This window comes from Amia ocellicauda, chromosome 3, assembly GCF_036373705.1.
Source record: "Amia ocellicauda isolate fAmiCal2 chromosome 3, fAmiCal2.hap1, whole genome shotgun sequence".
NCBI classification, from domain to species: Eukaryota; Metazoa; Chordata; class Actinopteri; order Amiiformes; family Amiidae; genus Amia; species Amia ocellicauda.
The window spans coordinates 35621235-35643495 of NC_089852.1; the positions used below are offsets into that span (position 1 = coordinate 35621235).

The following is a 22261-nucleotide window of genomic DNA, read 5'->3' on the forward strand; positions in this document are numbered from 1 at the left end:
TGTGCCACTGGATTGAAGGATTCACTTGATTGAAGATTTGCTTGACTCCTTCAAAACTGTAGCGTGGAAGACAATATTGTTTGCAAAATAAAAAGTGAAAAACTGACATGCTGTAGCAACTGGTATGAATTTAAACGTCTTCCACTGGGTAGTCATCTGAGCTTAAATTTGCTAAATGTTGCTGAACATAGTGGCTTTCTATGTTCAACGCTTGTGGAGTTTTACATTGATTCTAGATCCACAACATCAATAGCTCCGGGATAGTAACCGCATGACTAATAAGTATACTATAAATGCTAATGATGCAGTAAGATGACTTAAGAAAACTGCAAAAGGATAGACATTGATCGTCTTCAAAATTGGATGTACATAATTACTGTAGTGTAGATACCCAATTCCCGAATCTTAAATGAGTCACTATTAGAACTTTTAGATAAAGTGACAGGCAGATGATATCTCGGGCTAGTTTACATAATCTGCTTTCTCTTATTTCATATCTGACTTAAATCCAATCCAATTTTTTGCCTGCTTAGTGATTCTCTTACGTATTTTTTATTCTAACAACTGCAGTAAAAATAGCTTCCGATACAAGTAGCAGTGAGTGAGGATATACACTCACCTAAAGGATTATTAGGAACACCATACTAATACTGTGTTTGACCCCCTTTTGCCTTCAGAACTGCCTTAATTCTACGTGGCATTGATTCAACAAGGTGCTGAAAGCATTCTTTGGAAATGTTGGCCCATATTGATAGGATAGCATCTTGCAGTTGATGGAGATTTGTGGGCTGCACATCCAGGGCACGAAGCTCCCGTTCCACCACATCCCAAAGATGCTCTATTGGGTTGAGATCTGGTGACTGTGGGGGCCAGTTTAGTACAGTGAACTCATTGTCATGTTCAAGAAACCAATTTGAAATGATTCGACCTTTGTGACATGGTGCATTATCCTGCTGGAAGTAGCCATCAGAGCATGGGTTCATGGTGGTCATAAAGGGATGGACATGGTCAGAAACAATGCTCAGGTAGGCCGTGGCATTTAAACGATGCCCAATTGGCACGAAGGGGCCTAAAGTGTGCCAAGAAAACATCCCCCACACCATTACACCACCACCACCAGCCTGCACAGTGGTAACAAGGCATGATGGATCCATGTTCTCATTCTGTTTACGCCAAATTCTGACTCTACCATCTGAATGTCTCAACAGAAATCGAGACTCATCAGACCAGGCAACATTTTTCCAGTCTTCAACTGTCCAATTTTGGTGAGCTTGTGCAAATTGTAGCCTCTTTTTCCTATTTGTAGTGGAGATGAGTGGTACCCGGTGGGGTCTTCTGCTGTTGTAGCCCATCCGCCTCAAGGTTGTACGTGTTGTGGCTTCACAAATGCTTTGCTGCATACCTCGGTTGTAACGAGTGGTTATTTCAGTCAAAGTTGCTCTTCTATCAGCTTGAATCAGTCGGCCCATTCTCCTCTGACCTCTAGCATCAACAAGGCATTTTCGCCCACAGGACTGCCGCATACTGGATGTTTTTCCCTTTTCACACCATTCTTTGTAAACCCTAGAAATGGTTGTGCGTGAAAATCCCAGTAACTGAGCAGATTGTGAAATACTCAGAGCGGCCCGTCTGGCACCAACAACCATGCCACGCTCAAAATTGCTTAAATCACCTTTCTTTCCCATTCAGACATTCAGTTTGGAGTTCAGGAGATTGTCTTGACCAGGACCACACCCCTAAATGCATTGAAGCAACTGCCATGTGATTGGTTGGTTAGATAATTGCATTAATGAGAAATTGAACAGGTGTTCCTAATAATCCTTTAGGTGAGTGTATACACATGTACGTGTATCCTTAATCACCAAGCTTCTCATATATGAAGATATTTTTACAAACTGAAATGTATTTAGAATAGTTTGAAGCCTAAACAACAACAAAAAGTTGAACAAAATAAGCAAAATATATTCTAAGATATCATGGATGAAAAAATAATACAAATCTGACATTTTACTTTGTTTGGATCTTTTCATTTACAAATGCATACCTCATAAAGCTGCTGAGGTAGATGTAAAATGCAGCAGAAGTGAAATAATATAAAGACCAGGAAAATAATATTGGAAAGTGACGAACTGCAAACACTAAAACAACTTTGAGTAATCAGTCTGGAAGAAGTGTGACCCACTGGTCTTGTATCTCTCCCTAGCTCTTAGTCTTCATGATCCTGACTTTATGATGTGAAAAGCCTGCCTTTATGGAAAGCTTGTCATATTGATCAAAACTCCAGTTTTATTATATTTTCTTAATAAAGCTTCATAGATCCATTCTTATTGCTTGAGTGGATTTCTTTGATTATTCCATCTGCTTATTTATTGGACCTATGGTTATAGACGTTTGTGCTTGCCTTTCTTATTTGCAGACAAATATTCTGTGCCTCCAAGTCAATAAATTCAGTGGTTCCTCTAAGAAATGAACAAATGCCAGTGCAAAATCCTCAGCCTTGCATTCGTTGCTGTTGGCGTTGCCTGAGCTCTTTGCAAAGATACATCTAAGAGGCTGTGTGGGCGTTTATCTCCAAGAGATTCTGAAACCCAGCTAAACACAGTTATTGATTTGAAAAGAAATATAATTTTAAAAGATTGAAGTTAAATCTAAAAAGTCTAAAATACATTACAAATACAAATAAATGTATTTTACAAAAGGGGGCATAGATCTTAGAACACCTAAAAGTGTAATTTATTAAGCCGTGCACACAAATAATGTTAATTTACAACACTCTTGTTGTCAACTTGCTTAATGCTGAATTAATTCTAGGCTAACCGAGCTGAGTTTATTCAATAAATAATTACGTACAATTAAAATGGTTTTAATGGTTTTCCATGACACAATGGTTTGATTTTAAATAATTTACCCTCTGTCCCTTTTTTATAAATTATAATTATGTGAGCTTTGAAATAATGGTTGAGTATACTTCTGTGGTTGTCAGTCCATTTTCTTAACAGGAAAACATTGGAAACCTTGTTTGTTCCAATAATTAAGCTCTAATGTACCCGTTACGTTTATTTCCCATCTGTGCAATTTGTATTTCCCCTTCAAATAAACATACACCATCTGCTGTGGTCTCTTAACCTGCTCCTGAACTTTAGGCTGAATTGGTTCCAATGCACATTGGGATGCATACCTCTGTGGCTGGTTAAGATAAGAACGGCAAGACTTTAGAGGAGACCTTTTGTCCCATCATGGGTATGTAATTACTAATAGCTTATGGGTATCAAAAATCTCAGCCATTACAATGTACATCTTAGATCTAAGTGGCTGTTGATATAAAGGTGCCTGGTAAGATTTTAATAATTTGCTTGCATTTTGAACCTGGGCTTTGCAAGGAGGACATGAGAAAAAACATCTTTCCTCGTTTTGGTGCCAGGCCAGGAGACCAGTGGCCTCCTCCAAATTCTTTATGGTTTGTTGTACCAGGTCATGTGATTCAGTGAAGGCCCGGGGGACAGGAAATTTAGATGTCATGATGTCACACAGATGTCCTCCGATCAGTCAAGCTACTGCTTTTAGAAATTAGGCCTGAAAACTTGCAATTATGGTGCATTTGTGAGTCAGCTGTGTAATTTGCTGTTAATTACTAACTAAACGTTGGTGTTATTCCAACATTTGTTTGTAAAATGTGCATTAAATATTTTTACATGTGATAGCCTGTCATATCAGTGCAAACATGTATGCTACTATACATTAGCTAATTATTATTACTTCAGCTAAGAAGCTGTATTCTTGTCTATCCTTTTGGCTAACATTTTAAAATTGGTATTTTCCGATAACTAACTTCTTTATATCATGTTCTTATGAATCTTCTGTCCGTGACACATGAAGATTTCTTGAACATCCAGTACAGTTTTAATGAATTAATTCATAAGCATACATACTCATATACAGTACACACACACACACACATTTCTGCAGTACTCTATTGTTGTAAATCAAAATGTTACCTTCTTTGATGATACAAGTACCTCTGTATGTCTGTGCCACCATGAGAGCACCCCACCTACGAGTCAAGGATAACATTATTACAGGTTAATAGTATCCTTAGCTGATTATATTCGTCCTTTGAACTTAAACTTATGAAATCACTGGAAAATTACACTATGATGTCTAAGATTAGAAGCAGAAGGTCTGGCCATGTCATTTCTGTTAAATGTCAAACCATTTAATTGGGGGCTCAGGACCTCAAAGATGTACATGTACTTCAAAGAGATTTGTGTTCTATCAGCATTTTATTTAGACATCTTGTGAACATTTTTCACCTATCTGCGTTAGGTCTCCGATACAGCATTAATAATGCCACTTGATATATACGCTAGTGGACATTGAAGCACTCGAGGGACTGAATAAAGGCTTTCTCGATTTCTAAAGGATACTCAAATACAAAAGCAATTGAAAATACATTGAAAATGAATGCACGGGAATGAGGTTCTTCTATTCCCCCCTGAGACTCAATGAGGTGGTTTCACAGACCCAGATTAGCACTTGTCCTGGACTATCCAATGTTATTTTAGGTAGAGTAGTGCTAATCAACACTGTGAAACCAGCTGAGTATGTACTTATCATTTTGGAACTCATAAATAAAATGAATCATCCAGTTACATGTGATTGGAACTTTTAAAAAGTTGGGTTCCTCCACAGTAAATTGTGAACAGAAGTGTGACCAATCACAGCAGCCTCTTGGTCTCTTGGCTTGTTAAGGTTACAGAAATCCCTCACCTGAAACCACTCGCTCTCCCAGTTTGAATGGAGCTGTTGATGTCTCAGTGCTACACCACAGCTAATAAAAAAAATACCCCTGCACCAAGGAAAAAGCCATCACTGATGGGGTTACTTTGGTGGAAATTCAATGGAAGTGGCTGCCTCACTTCAGTAGTGATAGGGTGAGGTCACATCACCTGCTGTGGAGTGATTGTTCCCAAAATGTTGAGTACAACATTATATAATTCAGTGATGAATTTCAAAAATACAACATACAGCAAACTTTATGAGATGCAGAATTAATGTGCACTTGCAATTTGAGCATACAACTGATTATAAAACAAAGGGTGCTTGTCATTTAAATCCTTGCCGTGGGCAGTGTGAAGTGCTATTGTAGTGCTGGAAACACAGTAAGTTGCCAAATGGAGATGGAGTGTAGAGTCCACTGGTGCAGTCAATCAAATGATCCACATTATGGAGACATGTTCCTTGCTGGATTGTTTTCTAATAAATGATTTAATTAATCATATTTTAATCATGCCAATTTCATGCTGGCTAATAACTATTGGCCAGAAACAACATGAGAGCTACAGTTCAGTGTTTTAAAGGGAGGGGGAGAAGGTGGCTGTTTTAGTGAAGGGAAGTGGTCATTTCAGATGTTATTTTTTTTTGTTAACCAGGCTAAATACTTGTGCTGGGATCATTGCTATCGTTTTTGTGTGTGTGACTTGTGTGCTACTTTTGAAACTGGCTCAAACAAAATACCATTTCTTCTTCATTTCTTTATTGGCGTGCGATTACCTTTGCGACCTGCAGTGTTCATGTCAGTAAATGATCATTCCTGTCTCTGTAGTGCCAGTGTACATTGTGAAACTGAAACACGGAATAACCGTTGGAAGGTCCAACATAAGGGCAAGCTTTCTTGGTGTCATGAATCTTTAAACACATGAAGATTGTAAGCACTGCAAGTTCAGGTGTAGTTCTCATTAAATACAACTCAATCCAATAGGTAAGGAGAGATGTTGTCAGTTTCAAGAACTTATCCCTAAACAGAATCAGGTACATTTTGCTCACAGATTGGTTTAAGGAGATTGTTGCATTTTTTTTGTATCATGCCTTTTTTTTTAAACTAAGCTTATTAACCCTAGAAATATGAATTCAAGTGCACTGATATCCTCGAAGTAGAGATTCCACCACTAGCCTAGCATTACCCGACGCAAACCAGTGCGTTATGGAGATGTGAAGTGCAAGCTCATCATCCGGCTGTTAGCCTGCTAGCAAACCCGGCCCCAATGATTGCAGCCTCAGCATCGATCAGCCTGCCTGGACCCTGGAGGCTTGCAGGGCAGGAGCTCTCCTCCATATAGACCCGTCTCTGTCTGCATGCCTGAGATGATGCTGCATTAGGATCTGTTACAGCGTCGCCTCCAATCCACTCCCACCACCCAGCGGAGAGCAGCGCACACCCATCCACTTGCGCGCACAGACTGTCAGAGTGAGCAGCTGAGGAGCCCGCAGATCCCAACTTGCAGCTCATCCCGAGCGACTTCAGAGCCGGCTTTGGACAGGCACCATGAGCCATGGGCCAGGCTTGTGGACACTCTCTCCTGTGCCGTAGCCAGCAGTACCAACCCGCAGCGTCCGACCTGTAAGTGGGCTTTGTTTTTCCTTCACTCGTTGTTTGCTGTAAAGTGCAGGCAGAAGCGGCACATCATTTCTCAAGGCGTGAACACCGACAAGACGTGCCACACAAACAACATGCATTTGAGACGAGTCGGAGAGGGGGATAGGCACACGTCAAATGCCGCGGTCTGCAGGAAGGACAAGGTTAAGTTGTTGAGGATGTGAAAGTTTATCGGCAAAAAACACGCCGTGTCTGCAGTGATAATGTCCACCTCTGTTATGCCGTTGTTCTTGTTAGCATGTAGCTGTGCATTGCAATATGCACCCCCCCCCAATAACTTTTAACAACTGCTCCACGTGATCTGATCACATTTAAAAACGCATATGTTGCAATTTTAGGATACAATGATGATGTTTGTTTATTTATGTAAAGGAAACCGTTACAGTAGTATCCTTTGCTGACATTATTTGCAATGCAGCTCTATTTATAGTTCATTATTTGTTTATGTATGTATGTATGTATGCAGGTTCATAGAGAGCAAAACATAACAGGGTGAGATATACATATATTCGTGTGTGTTTTTGTATACTTTTAACTGCGACCATTACAAATGCAATATGTACAGTACATGGAATAATGGATACTATTTCTTTATCTAGCAGATGTGGTGAAAAACAATTCCTAGCCTGATGCGTTTTTTTCTGGGGATTAAGCTGTAACCAGGCATTTATATATATATATATATAGCGATCAGAAGGAGTAACCCTAATTAATTTGGTTTATGAAACCAGCAAGGGTTAATTGGTGGTAAGGGTTGCCTTTTCTTTGCAATCAAAAAATCAGTTTAGCTCTGAATCCTTCACTGAGATGAATGAAACAGAGAATCATCTGCACACAGGACTGCTTGAATTGTTCTGTAGTGCCAATGTTGATTTTAAATGATTTGGAATAAAACACAACTAATATTTTGGAGCAAGGGTAGAGTACATATAGTTTTCAATCTGTTTAAAACTATTTTACATCTTGGAAACTATTATTCATGTACCATATACTGAAGGAATGAAAAAAACAGTTTATGGTTCTCTTTACATTTGCAGAGAGGAACCAGGTTGTTGATTACATAACTTGGATTAATTATTTTAAAGATGTGAAATAACAGTCAATTTATGCTATTAGTTATATTATTATATTATTGATCTATGAAAACTTGCCCTCAGGAGATGACAGTATAAGCAGGAGTTTATTCCTCCAAAAGAAGCAAACACTTATAGGTGCTGTTGAGAAGAGGAAACTGGTGGTTGAGTTTTCTTTCTAAGACATTGAAAAGGGGATATGAGGGTTAATGAACACATGCATCAAAAATGGTTTACACACTGGTACACAACAGTATTAAAAATGCCAAATAAACTATTATTATTATATGTATCAATTCATCATAAACAAGGATGCTAAAAATTCAGAATTCCTGTAAAAAGTGACTTGAAAACATTGTGAGCCTAACCCAGAACGGAAACCACAATTATCTCTGCTCTTTTAACTTCGTATAGTCCCTGTTGTGTCCCTTCAGCCATGTTGTTGGTTTGCTTTGTTCCTTATTAATCATTAGTCTTTTGCAGATATTACCATTATTGGTTCTTCACATTATGACACAAATTAATACATTTCCTTTGATCTGTTGTTCTCCCCTTTGCAAATCTGATGACGCCAAGTGTTTTTTTAATTTTTTTTGTAATTGTTTGTTTTTTATAAAATTAAAATTAAAACTATTTTATATTACTTTGCTGTCAGAAACAATGCCATCTGTTGGTAGGTAGTCCAAAGTATGTGAACTAAGTAAATGTGGAGGCATAATGTATCATAACAATTTCAAATTGTACGCATATTTTGAAAGATAGTTGTTGTTATTCTTGGTCATTTAAAAAAATGAGTAAACATTTTGTGTTGACCTTGACATGTTTTAATTTGATTTTTAAGTAGTAATAAATAAATAAATAAGTATATAATGCATTACATGAAAATGTGATAGAACACAGTTTTGTAATTTGTGATTTGCGGGTATGTCATGGTCTAGCCTTCTGTTGCATTGATGTTTAAAAGGGGCTTGTAGTTCTCGATCAAAACTGAATCTTGTTGCTGTCCTTAACAAAACACTCCAAGTTATTTACCAGCTAGCTACTCTGCTAGTCTCTTCTGTGAAGGTCTCATGTCAGGAGTGCAGTCTCAATATTATTGGTTTGAATCTGGCTGCCCCTCTTGTGGTCTGTGCTGGGGTGTCCACAGTGGCTCTTTGGCCCTTGAGATTGGAATGGAATACAAAAACTTGACACCAGACCTTTGACTCAACTGTTGTTGCTAAACTGCGTGGCTGATGTTTGAGCACTGTCTTTTCTTCACTTATCAACTTGAAAGGATTATGATTGTGATTATTTGATTTTAGTTATTAGTGTTATACAATCATGCTTGTGCTTCCATTACTCTTTCACGACATCATTATTTACACTGGTCAGCATGGCCAATGAAGAGCGTAGCCCTTGTCAATGTGAGCTGTCGTTTGTCCCGGGTCACCCATTTTCTCAGCTGCATCGAGTGCTCCACTTACACAGATGTGTCATATTCAGGAATCCTGTTTGAATCCTTTCCAGGTTTTCCTGTGAAAACAGACCCGAGTTTCCTGAAGGGGCCTCATTCACTGCGATCTCAAGCCTCTGCCCTCCATTCTTTAATGTGCTCCATAACTTCTCTTAATAAGAAAAACATTTACAAATTTACAAAGGTGGAAACAGCTAGGAGTTTCTAAAGTGTTTTTCTTTAACTAGCTAGGAATGTTCCTGTTGTGTCAGATGTGTACAGGCTTATCACTATCATGGATTTTTCTTTTCTCAGATCTATAGTTTGGTAGTCTTTGTAATGCCACAGATCGGCAGTGTAAAAGTACAAGCAAATGCAAACTCAAAACAGTGTAACACTGTGAAAGAAGTGTTGTATAGTAACCTTTCACACTAAGGACATGAACACACTGCTATTTGACTACAATCCAGTGTAAAGATTGAGCACTTTTCTTGTCTGGATAAAGACATTACAAGAGGTAAGCACATTTTAATTAACACACACTATTGTGGAGGCGTTCAGTTACTGAAAAGTGCTTGCATTGGCTACACAAATTGTTGGCTTGCAGTCATGCAGTCTGTAATTGACTAAGCAGACAAGAACGAGGCATTCTCAGTAGAGCAGAGAGAGCTTGAGCTAGCAGGGTTTTAAGACCATTGCTCTTTATACTTAATGTTTATTTGGACCTTCTCATGTTATTCTTTGGTGTGTACCCTCTACTGTTATACCTTTAGGATCTTTAACTTTGTATGATTTATCTGAGCCAACAAGCTAGACAGATCCTTGCAGATCAAGGATGCAAAAATATTAACTAGCAAAACGTATTAGTAGACAGAACCATTAAAAAGGCTTTGCAGTTTGGTGAGCGTGGTGAACATGGTATTTAGAAAACACTTTCCAATACTGGTACAGACTTTTTAACAGACAGAAGAGTAGAAAACATGTTGTGGAAATTGAAGACATGGTCTATCTCCCACTTTACTTGTGACAGGAAATTCCATCCAATTTGAGCAAATTATGAATAGGGATGTTCAAAACATTAAGAATGACCTCATTCCTCTTGGAGTTCTTCATCTTAAATGAACCAATTCGATTTCCTGTGCCTGCACATCATACCCTTCTTGTACAGAATCTGGATTTTACTCTGACTGCTCCTTCCAGACCTCAGAGCTAACTATGTACTATTTTGAGCCACAATTTACTCTCATTACACTCAGTTTTGACAAAGATCCACAGCATGCTGATGCAGACTTGATATGGGAACAAATTATAGTCCAGAATCTGCACAGTACACTTTTAATCTCCTCATGCAACCTTTCAGGAAGACTATTGCTGTGTTCTAAGGTAGAAAAGAACACATCTTAAATTGTATTGGCAGCCAATGCAAGGATGCCGAGACAGGAGTGAAACGATCATAAGATTTCAGTGATGTCACTGTGGAATTCTGTACACACTGCTGACTGTTAACAACATGAATAGAACAGGAGGAGAAAAAGGCACGTACCAGTTTCTCTGCAATAGCCACAAAGAAATGCTTTGTACTCATTAAGGAAAGGCATATTAGGAATATATTAAAGAAACTTTTAAAATGAGTCAAGCAGTTCACTTTTTATTTACAATTTTTTTTTTTTTTTTTGCTTTATTATAATAATGCAGACAGCTGCAATGAATGGCTCTGTAGGGAATAGAAATTCCTATTCACTTTGATGAAGGATTTGATAAAGGCATATAGATCACGCCAAAATCCCAGGATTCATCTGTGCTTTACTACACTTTTTTATTTTTTAAAACCACACAGCATGCTGTACATATGGATATCACTTTGAGTGAATGAGGATTGATCTGACAATATGAAACCAGTGTCAGCCAAAGCATATTCCAGGGTCTCTGAGGAGATTTCATTGGGACATTAGATGCTTGATCACAGAGGAAGATGAATGGTTTCTGATCCTTAAAACACTGGAAAACTAGGGCTGAACTGCTGTGGACCACATAGAGGCCAATGAAAATCTAACGTCAATGCAAGAATACAGATGCAGTTTGGAATATGGTGTGAAGAACCTTTATTTTTTTGTCTTGACTATTTAATCACAGTTCAGACTTGCACAGGAACTTGTGATGCATAGTCAGATTTGATCAACACTGATAGTGGAAAGCTTCCCTGATTCCTCATCTTCAGGGGTATACTGCCATACCAGGTTTAAGCAGTTTAACAGATCCTCACTGATACAGACTAGTCAGGGAGTCTCCTTGATAATTTGTACATTGTTTATTACAAATTATGTGGCTTTGTGCTGGAGTTCAAGAAGACCCTATCAAGTACTTTTGAGTTCCCTTATTGTTTGGTCAGAACATGACAGATTTCTTTTTAATCCAGAAGCAATTTTCTATTTAAAGTTTGTTTTTGTTTTGTTACACTGATCTGCTGACTCATTTCATACCATTGTTTTGTTTAGTTATGTTGACCATATTATCATGCTGTTGTTCTCCGTGTATGTAAGTTAATTGAGGACCTTCAAGTTTTCTTCACTTTTTGTAGTTTCCTCTGTAAAATAACCCCCCTCTATAATCAATCAAAAGCTTTTACAAACAGGGTTCTACACCACCAAACCATATATTGGTGTGTATATACACTCACCTAAAGGATTATTAGGAACACCATACTAATACTGTGTTTGACCCCCTTTCGCCTTCAGAACTGCCTTAATTCTACGTGGCATTGATTCAACAAGGTGCTGAAAGCATTCTTTGGAAATGTTGGCCCATATTGATAGGATAGCATCTTGCAGTTGATGGAGATTTGTGGGCTGCACATCCAGGGCACGAAGCTCCCGTTCCACCACATCCCAAAGATGCTCTATTGGGTTGAGATCTGGTGACTGTGGGGGCCAGTTTAGTACAGTGAACTCATTGTCATGTTCAAGAAACCAATTTGAAATGATTCGACCTTTGTGACATGGTGCATTATCCTGCTGGAAGTAGCCATCAGAGGATGGGTTCATGGTGGTCATAAAGGGATGGACATGGTCAGAAACAATGCTCAGGTAGGCCGTGGCATTTAAACGATGCCCAATTGGCACGAAGGGGCCTAAAGTGTGCCAAGAAAACATCCCCCACACCATTACACCACCACCACCAGCCTGCACAGTGGTAACAAGGCATGATGGATCCATGTTCTCATTCTGTTTACGCCAAATTCTGACTCTACCATCTGAATGTCTCAACAGAAATCGAGACTCATCAGACCAGGCAACATTTTTCCAGTCTTCAACTGTCCAATTTTGGTGAGCTTGTGCAAATTGTAGCCTCTTTTTCCTATTTGTAGTGGAGATGAGTGGTACCCGGTGGGGTCTTCTGCTGTTGTAGCCCATCCGCCTCAAGGTTGTACGTGTTGTGGCTTCACAAATGCTTTGCTGCATACCTCGGTTGTAACGAGTGGTTATTTCAGTCAAAGTTGCTCTTCTATCAGCTTGAATCAGTCGGCCCATTCTCCTCTGACCTCTAGCATCGACAAGGCATTTTCGCCCACAGGACTGCCGCATACTGGATGTTTTTCCCTTTTCACACCATTCTTTGTAAACCCTAGAAATGGTTGTGCGTGAAAATCCCAGTAACTGAGCAGATTGTGAAATACTCAGACCGGCCCGTCTGGCACCAACAACCATGCCACGCTCAAAATTGCTTAAATTACCTTTCTTTCCCATTCAGACATTCAGTTTGGAGTTCAGGAGATTGTCTTGACCAGGACCACACCCCTAAATGCATTGAAGCAACTGCCATGTGATTGGTTGGTTAGATAATTGCATTAATGAGAAATTGAACAGGTGTTCCTAATAATCCTTTAGGTGAGTGTATATTATATATATATATATATATATATATATATATATATATATATAAAATCAATCAGTCATAACATTATGACCACCTGCCTAATATTGTGTAGGTCCCCCTTTTGTCAAAACAGCCCTGACCCATCGAGGCATGGACTCCACTAGATCTCTGAAGGTGTGCTGTGGTATCTGGCACCAAGACGTTAGCAGCAGATCCTTTAAGTCCTGTAAGTTGTGAGGTTTGGCCTCCATGGATCGGACTTGTTTGTCCAGCACATCCCACAGATGCTCGATTGGATTGAGATCTGGAGAATTTGGAGGCCAAGTCAACACCTTGAACTTGTGATTCATCAGACCAGACCACCTTCTTCCATTGCTCCGTGGTCCAGTTCTGATGCTCATGTGCCCATTGTAGGCGCTTTCGGCAGTGGACAGGGGTCAGCATGGGCACCCTGACTGGTCTGCGGCTACGCAGCCCCATACGCAACAAACTGCGATGCACTGTGTGTTCTGACACCTTTCTATTAGAACGAGCATGATCTTTTTCAGCATTTGAGCTACAGTAGCTCGTCTGTTGGATCGGACCATACGGGCCAGCCTTCGCTCCCCACATGCACCACCGCTTTTCCTTCCTTGTACCACTTTTGATGGGTACTGACCACTGCAGACCGGGAACACCCCACAAGAGCTGCAGTTTTGGAGATGCTCTGACCCAGTCGTCTAGCCATCACAATTTGGCCCTTGTCAAAGTCGCTCAGATCCTTACGCTTGCCCATTTCTCCTGCTTCTAACACATCAACTTTGAGGACAAAATTTTCACTTGCTGCCTAATATATCTCACCCACTGACAGGTGCCATGATAACGAGATTATCAGTGTTAATCACTTCACCTGTCAGTGGTCATAATGTTATGGCTGATTGGTGTGTGTGTATATATATATATATATATATATATAGTTCTGTCCAAACGTTTTAGGCAGGTGTGAAAAAATGCTGTAAAGTAAGAATGCTTTCAAAAATGGACATGTTAATAGATTATATTTATCAATTAACTAAATGCAAAGTGAGGGAACAGAAGAAAAATCCAAATCTGTATTTGGTGTCACCACCAATTCTAGGTACACTTGCACAAAGTCAGGGATTTTGTAGGCATATACTCAAGTGTATGATTAAAGAACTATACCAAACAGGTGCTAATGATCATCAATTCAATATGTAGGTTGAAACACGATCATTAACTGAAACAGAAAGATCTGTGTAGGAGGAATAAAACTGGGTGAGGAACAGCCAAACTCAGCTAACAAGGTGAGGTTGCTGAAGTTTTCTGTCAAAAGTCATACACCATGGCAAGACTGAGCACAGCAACAAGACACAAGGCAGTCTTGCATCAGCAAGATCTCTCCCAGGCAGAACTTTCAAGGCAGACAGGGGTTTCCAGATGTGCTGTCCAAGCTCTTTTGATGAAGTACAAAGAAACAGGCAACGTTGAGGACCCTAGACACAGTGGTTGCCCAAGGAAACTTAATGCAGCAGATGAAAGACACATCATGCTTACTTCCCTTCACAATTGGAAGATGCCCAGCAGAGCCATCAGCTCAGAATTTGCAGAAAACAGTGAGACCCTGGTACACCCATCTACTGTCCGGAGAAGTCTTGTCAGAAGTGGCCTTCATGGAAGACTTGTGCCCAAAAAGCCATACCTCTGACATGGAAACAAGGCCAAGCGACTCAACTATGCATGAAAACAGAGAAACTGGGGTGCAGAAAAATGGCAGCATGTGCTCTGGGCTGATGAGTCAAAATCTGAAATATTTGGCTGTAGCAGAAGGCAGTTTATTTGCTGGAGAGCGGTGCACGAATGAGTGTCTGCAGACAACAGTGAAGCATGGTGGAGGTTCCTTGCAAGTTTGGGGCTGCATTTCTGCAAATGGAGTTGGGGATTTGATCAGAATTAATGGCCTCCTCGATGCTGAGAAGTACAGGCAGATACTTATCCATCATGCAATACCATCAGGGAGGCATCTGATTGGCCCCAAATTTATTCTGCAGCATGAAAACAACCCTAAACATACAGCGACAGTCATTAAGAACTATCTTCAGCGCGACGAAGAATAAGGAGTCCTGGAAGTGATGGTATGGCCCCCACAGAGGCCTGATCTCAACATCATCAAGTCAGTCGGGGATTACATGAAGAGAGAGAAGCAACTGAGGCTGCCTAAATCCACAGAACTGTGGTTAGTTCTCCAAGATGTTTGGGCCAACCTACCTGCTGAGTTCCTTCAAAACCTGTGTGCAAGTGAACCTAGAAGAATTGATGCTGTTTTGAAGGCAAAGGGTGGTCACACCAAATATGGATTTGATTTTAGATTTTTCTTCTGTTCACTCACTTTGCATTTAGTTAATTGATAAATATAATCTATTAACATGTCTATTTTTGAAAGCATTCTTACTTTACAGCATTTTTTCACACCTGCCTAAAACTTTTGCACAGTACTGTGTATATGTAATATATATATATATGCTCTACACAAATCCAGATGACCTCGCCTCAGCGATTTGAGTGACGACACATATCAAGCACACTCCAGTCGAATTTTAAATGGTTCCCCGGACTTCAGTCATGCAGAGAGGGTTAAGTAGTTCTGCCCCAGTGTTTTGTTTAAAATGACAATTTGTCCTCTGAGGGCAGCAGCTGTATTTTCACTTGGCGGTCGCCATGGAAACTTGAAATTGGCATTTTGGGTAATGTCCGATTAACTGGGAATCATACTAATCAGGGGTGAGGTCAGGTACAATGAAAATAAATTGAAAAACCCCATCTGTGGAGCTGGAGGTAGACCTCATTCTGTGTGTTAAGTGGGGCTGATGCTGACGTACTACAGCAACAGAAAACCCAGTGAGTGATCGTGGGTCTATTCTTCCTCAGAGGCTGCTGTTCTAAGTGGATATGTACAAATGATTTTGCCCATATCGCAACTTTTCCTCATCTTGCTGTGATTTTTACAACACATTTCTTACAAATCCAGAATTTATAATTACACACCAGCTTCTTGATCGTTGACTTTGAACTTTCTGCATTCTACATTCTTACCCATCCCAAAAGCATCTGTTGACTCATTAGACATATTTTTTTATTTGATGTGTTTGATAATTGCTTCGTACCCTGGTGGTTTGTAGGGGCGAGTGGTGTGGGCTGAGTGTGGTGGGGGTATAGATCTGTTGCTAGTACAGTTTCATAACTAGGATTATTTGCAGCTCTGCCTTTTTCATCATGTAACCATTGACAGCTGAGGAGTTCAGTTCCCCTGCCTCTCCTTAGAATTGTAGGCATCACTGGACCCGCATCTATTGCATTTCAGATACAGTTCTTGTTAGTGTAATACTACAGTTGTATTATGTGTGTGTTATGTATTCACTATGCTCATTGAATTTCTCACAGTCTTGAATACATACATTTGACCAGAGTTCATGGTAACTTATTTGATATGGTTTGGTCAAGAGCACTGCCCAGATTACTCTTTTTGCTCAGTCCAAATCTGCAGCTGATTTTCCGAGGTTTAATCTTTTCATTTTCTTAGTCAACATACAAAAAATTGAGCTTATTTTTATTGCTGATCTAAAAAGAAGTTTATCTGATTTGGTACTGGAGTAGAATTGCTTTAAAAAATGAACCCAACTGTGTGTATAGGAATTTGTGTGTGTTGTGTAGACTGATATACTCGCACGTGTCGCTGACTGAATCGTGAATGATTTCAAACTTAATCCTGTAGTAAATAATCCATTAATGTAACCGTACTTTCCCTCAATGAATGGTCCTGAAAAGAAAATAGTAGTGGGGGTCAGTAGCAGTTATATTATTACAACTATTAAAGCTTATTTTGTTTATAGAGGTGTGTAAAAAAATCGGACAAATACATATTCATGACACACCTTTATAGGCTCTGGCAGAACAGTACTAAGATGTATGGAAAATCAAGCTTCTTTCCAGGACAGTTAAGCTCTGAATGTGGGTACTGCATGAATTTTGTATGTGCTTGTAAAATAGCATTGCATTCTTTTATTGTAATGTCTTTTCTTAACCACTATCAAAGCCAAATAAAATGTGTTTTTACATTCTCATTTGTCCGTTACAACGTGGAGAGTATCACAGTAAACTTTCTAAAACAGATTCGCCAGGAATGGATAAGAGTGACTGGGTTTTGATGACAGGGCTGTCAACTGTGAAGCACAAAGTGATTAGGTTCTGTGTAAATCTCCACTTAGGTTAATGGTGTATGCCGTTGCATGCCAATTCATTTTTGGGAGAGCTATTCTGGTTGCGTCAAAGCAACAGGTGCTGGTAATGCATTCGAGATGTTTCATTGTGAAACATAACAGAAATTGTTAGGCACATAATGAAGTAATGACCTCTTGAGCTCGGTGAGAAGTGACCTTTTCGTTCATTGTATATTCCTCTACTACTCTTGGAATGGGCCCAACATATCCTCTCTTACAAGAGGTATTGGGACAGCGGATACATACAAAAGACTGCTGTTCATAATGGTGTCAGAATGCCAAGCTGGCAATGCAGATGTTTTCAATGGTGTGTGTTACTTTGAATGGTTATGATGGTGCTGGTAGATGTTTTGGCCATATTGTGCTTAATTCAACATCCACTCGGACCTCTGTCTTGCTCAGTGGAGTGAGACGTGTCTCCCTACTTCTGTTAATATGGTATATCCTTTGGGATACAAGCAATAGTTTAGTCATGTTTTAAATTTACTAAAAGGTGTAGTGTATATGGTGCTATTGTAATGCATATTAGACACCCTTCTGTTTCATGAAAAGGGAAAACATAATTACACCTCCCCCACCCAATTTTTTTTTAATTCTCTTACATTGAATATTCCCTCTCTACTAATAATGTGTACATCAGCGTGTATTATTTGATTTACAAACATGATTACTATTCTGCATGAAGTAAAAAAAACACTTGGGTCTCCTGTTTGGTTTCTATGGATTACCTGAATCATAATAGGATTTACAAACATCTAGCTAAAAACAACATCAGTGAAAGCAAGGGTTGACCTTGGTTACATGCCTGTTATGTGTAGCGCACACCTTATTGCCAAAGTGTACTGTGGGTCTCAATACAGACTGCTGTCTTGGGAGCTGCAAACATTAAAAAAATAAAAATAAAACATCCCCTTGTCTTGAAGTATGGAGTGAGGTCCTGGTTCTGTACTTCAAAATAATGGAATTCATTCTCTTTTGACTTTTCTATTCAATAACCTATATTTATGAAGATACTGTTATTTCATACATATTTTGGGGGTTGCCAAGCAACTAATGGGCCCACAGAAAGGACGCAGTTACTTAGCTAGCCTGAGTCTAGCTTCCAATCAGGCTTTTATTTCTTTATTTATTTGAAGCCTTTTTATACAAGTGTAATACTTATTTCAGCTGTGGCAGTCTGCATGCTGTGCCTACCAGTTTGTCAGCTCATGGTCCCCCCTGAATATCCCAGGCATTATCTTCTGAACAGCGTGCCTTTGAGTTGAAAAATAAGCAACCATCACATATACAGTATTACAGGAACTGAGTCTCACAAGCACTTGGTCTGCTCAATGATACTAACTGGACAAAATCTACAACACAGTTGATGGTTTACAGAAAAAAAAAATATATATTTCAGATTTAAAATCAGAGAGAGTGAGTTTAGATGGAAAAACAATGTTACACGGATACAAACATTATGTACAGCCCCCCAAAACAATCTGTGTGTATGCTTCAAGCTCCTTGATTTAAATGTCTGTTTTCCTGGTAATTTAAGGAAATCATCTTAATGTATTGCATGTACGGAACATCGTGTATACTACCACGTGTTCCAGCCTCGTGGCAGATACATACAGATGCAGTAATTATAACAAGAACCTGGTTGTTAATGTTTCAGTTGTATACATAAGCATCAGCTGTGGCACAGTGCTCCTTTATCTGATCATCTTAAGACTAAATATCAGAAACTGTCATCTGGACTCACTAAGGAGAAAGGTCTGACCTTTCTGCAAAACCATCTGCAGGGAAAGAGTTAAACTTGGAGCATTTCCAAGGAAGGTGCTGTTTACTAATGAGGTCGTTTTGAGTTTCACTGAAATATTTATGAATCAAGGTCAAAAGGAGCCATTGACGTTGCGCAGGTCAACCTCAACAATAACAGTGCCACTTTTGCTGCCTTGTTCATTGCTGACCTTGTCACTAAATCGCCCTTTCATTGAAGACCTAAATTTGAAATCAGCTGACTGTGTCATATGTGAATATATGGATATGCATATGCAATATAAATATATATTCTGGGTCTTGTCATGTACAGACACACAGAAAAGTACAGAAAAGCTTTAAAGAGGTTCTATTCTATTTAAAAGGTAAGCAAGGCCACACATTTACCTAAATATAACTTGGGTGAATGCTGCCAAAAAGAGATTGATGTTCCCTTTGATAATGGCATAACCCATAAGTGCCAGTTTAATTATCACATGCCTGCACAATGTCTTTGTCTCCTTCGTAAGGTCTGACTGTTAATTGGCCAGACTTTGAACTGCCAACCTCTTGCTTTGGTGGTTCAAATATTAGAAAGAAATGGTTGGTTGAAAATCTGATATTACAAATATGCAAAAATCAGAAAACTAGATGGGGGACAAATATTTTTTCTTATATTTTGCATATATGCAGGACATGCTATTTCTGAGCTCTTCAATTGTGGAGGATGCTGTTCTCTTGGTCAAAACAGTTTGAAGTGTATTGACCTTAAATGGCATTCTTTCAGCTGTTACTATATTAAACCACCAGTAATAACCATTTAAAAGCTGATAATTAGGAATTGAGTGCAGAGAGGCTGATGTGTCACTGCTAATAGTAATCACACCAGGGCAAGCATGGGGACTGCAAGAGGAGAAGGCCATTGGTCTCCACCATGTCAGTTGTTTTGTTCCTTGGCCTTATGAGTAAATTATTAAAAGCTGCTTGGAATAATTGCGTGCGTCATTTACCAGTATTCAGGTTTCTATTTCTTTTGCTAAGAGAAGCCACATTAATATTGAATGAGAGGTAACTGCTTGGTAAAACAAAACCTTGCAGCCTGTCAGAAAATCCTCGTGTCTGTAATGCGTTTTGTGCCGTCAGGGAGGCTGTTTGGGAATTAACATATACAGCACAGGTGATCTAATGAATAAAGAAAATGAAGGTAGCTAATTGTGCAACTAGGAGACTTCGCTGGCTGGTATTGTGACTGTGGCCTTGAATTAATGCCAGCTTTAGAAGCCGCATTAGAAACCATGGCTGGAAACCTCATTATCAAGGAAAACACGACGGAAAAACCTTGAAAAATCTTGATGTGGAAATCCTTAAATGGTTTTGTATGGAGTTTTAGAAGTGTATACATCATATGCCATAATATTAATTATTTAGAATGTGGTTTAAATGATAATGATTTGCACATGTGTGTTCCCTAGGCACTGTGTTATGTTGTTTGTCGCTTCTTGGATTTTGCCAACGTTTGTGTATTCTATAAATATGCAAATACAATAATTATTTATCCAGATGCCCTGTAGCCACATCATAAACTGGAATTCGAAATCAGATGGAGAACAGAATTACCTGACCGTAATTTATATTGATTATAAAGTGTTCATTAATGGTTCTGTGCCTCGGAGCCTTGAATCCCTGTTATGAAAAGAGCGAAAATTGGTTAGCAACACCTTGGGATTAATAACTAACTGACCTTTGCTTGTAATCATCTTGTTCATAGGAAACCTCAATACAATACGCATTACCACCTCTGAATTTCCTGAGTGTTGTCATTTTTAAATCTATGTTCACGTGTACCAGGAAAGGTTATTAGTGGCATCTTGGTTGTAATGGAAATTCTGTTTCATAAAGAGCTTGTAGACAGACCTCTGACACAGCCATATAAACACTGTTTTTATTTTTTATTTTGATCCAATTTGTGTGCTCCATTAATTATCTACAGGAGACTATATTAATGATGCAATGTTGTATTATTGTTTTAGTTTCCTTGCCTTATAGCCTCTGTTTTAAAGGACAACAATGTTCACAGCTGGTTTACCTCGCCTCACCTCAAGTGCTGAGGGTCCCATGGGGATAGACTTTTCATCCAGCTTCAACGACACTTACAGATTGTTTTTTTTGTGGCTTGACCATGTGCCATATGTCCATTTTTCCAGCACATCAAACAGAATTATTACAGTCCATCAATGGCACTGAATAATTTTCCTTAGAAGTGATTTTGGAACTTGTGTGACTTAAAACTGGTGACTAAGTTGTGTAATCTATGCGTGATGAAGAATAAAACTAAAAAGCAATTCCTTTTGCACCAAGAAAATCACCTCCAATCAAGAAGTTTACCTCCTCTGATGTCAGCTTGTACTTGCCAGCCTAAGACCACAAATGTCGCTTGGCTAACCTAGACAACGGGAGCATTTTTACAGTTGTACATTTTCCTGGCTTGATGCTTTAATTAAATTGCGTACACCTAGTGCATCCCAAAGTACGTAATTGCATTACTTCTGGACCATGAAATTGTTAAATATTGCAAACATTCAAATTCCATATGCTTTCCGCTGCTCTCTCTCATGCATTATACATCTTTCTGTTGTTGTGTGCGAAAAGCACAGTGGGAAAAGAACTTAGTTTTTTTTGTTTTTGTTTGCTGGGCATGATTGTGTCAACTTGGATAAATGACAGAACATCCTGATTTAAATTTGGCTTTAAAGTGATTTCTAGTGTTTTGTGATGTACCTTTCATTTCACCTTAATACCTTCCGATCCGATATGGTTCTCCATCTTCTTGTATCTTCCTTTCTCGATTTCTGTCTTCATCCTGCTCGCCTCTTCCTGTAATCTGCCTATGCATCTTCACCTCCTTTTTTGGGAGCAGTGTGTGAAGACAACTATCCTATTCATATGTGTGCATCTGTTCATCAGTCCTTTAAGGTAGTTAAAGACTGATCCTCACTAATTTCACATTATACAGTGGTTTAACATAGTGAAAATAAAGTCATTTAAATTCACCACTGGCAGACAGGCACAGTATGCATTCTACTTTTCATCCAATCATTTAAAATAGTGATACTTTAATTAATACAACTGCTGCTGAAGAATTTAAAGCAATTTATTAACGGTAACCATTTACATTTTTTGCCCTCACTGATTGAAATATAAGTAAAAGGCTTCTGATTTTGCCATTACGAAACGACTCATTACTGTACAGGTCGGTGTAATTGATTCACTTCATGAATCTAAGTGATGGTAAGTGATATTTATTGATGGGTTTAGTGGTAAGCTAAGAAGGGAGACATGTTTTAACAAACATATTTCTGCTTTACTTTGGATTATTGGTGGTTAGACTTTGTCAATATCAAATTTTGACTTTATAAATTGGACCATTTAAAAT

The 22261-nt window shown here is 39.0% G+C and overlaps 1 protein-coding gene across 1 annotated transcript in view; it reads left to right on the forward strand.

Moving 5' to 3' along the window:
* The first annotated feature begins 6205 nt into the window (after positions 1 to 6205).
* pde2a (phosphodiesterase 2A) overlaps positions 6206 to 22261 on the forward strand; it is a 184199-nt gene continuing 168143 nt past the window's right edge. Inside the window, exon 1 of the mRNA XM_066699232.1 lies at positions 6206 to 6397. Coding sequence (XP_066555329.1) covers positions 6330 to 6397 — 68 coding nt within the window. The 5' untranslated portion in view covers positions 6206 to 6329. The remainder of the gene's footprint in view (positions 6398 to 22261) is intronic.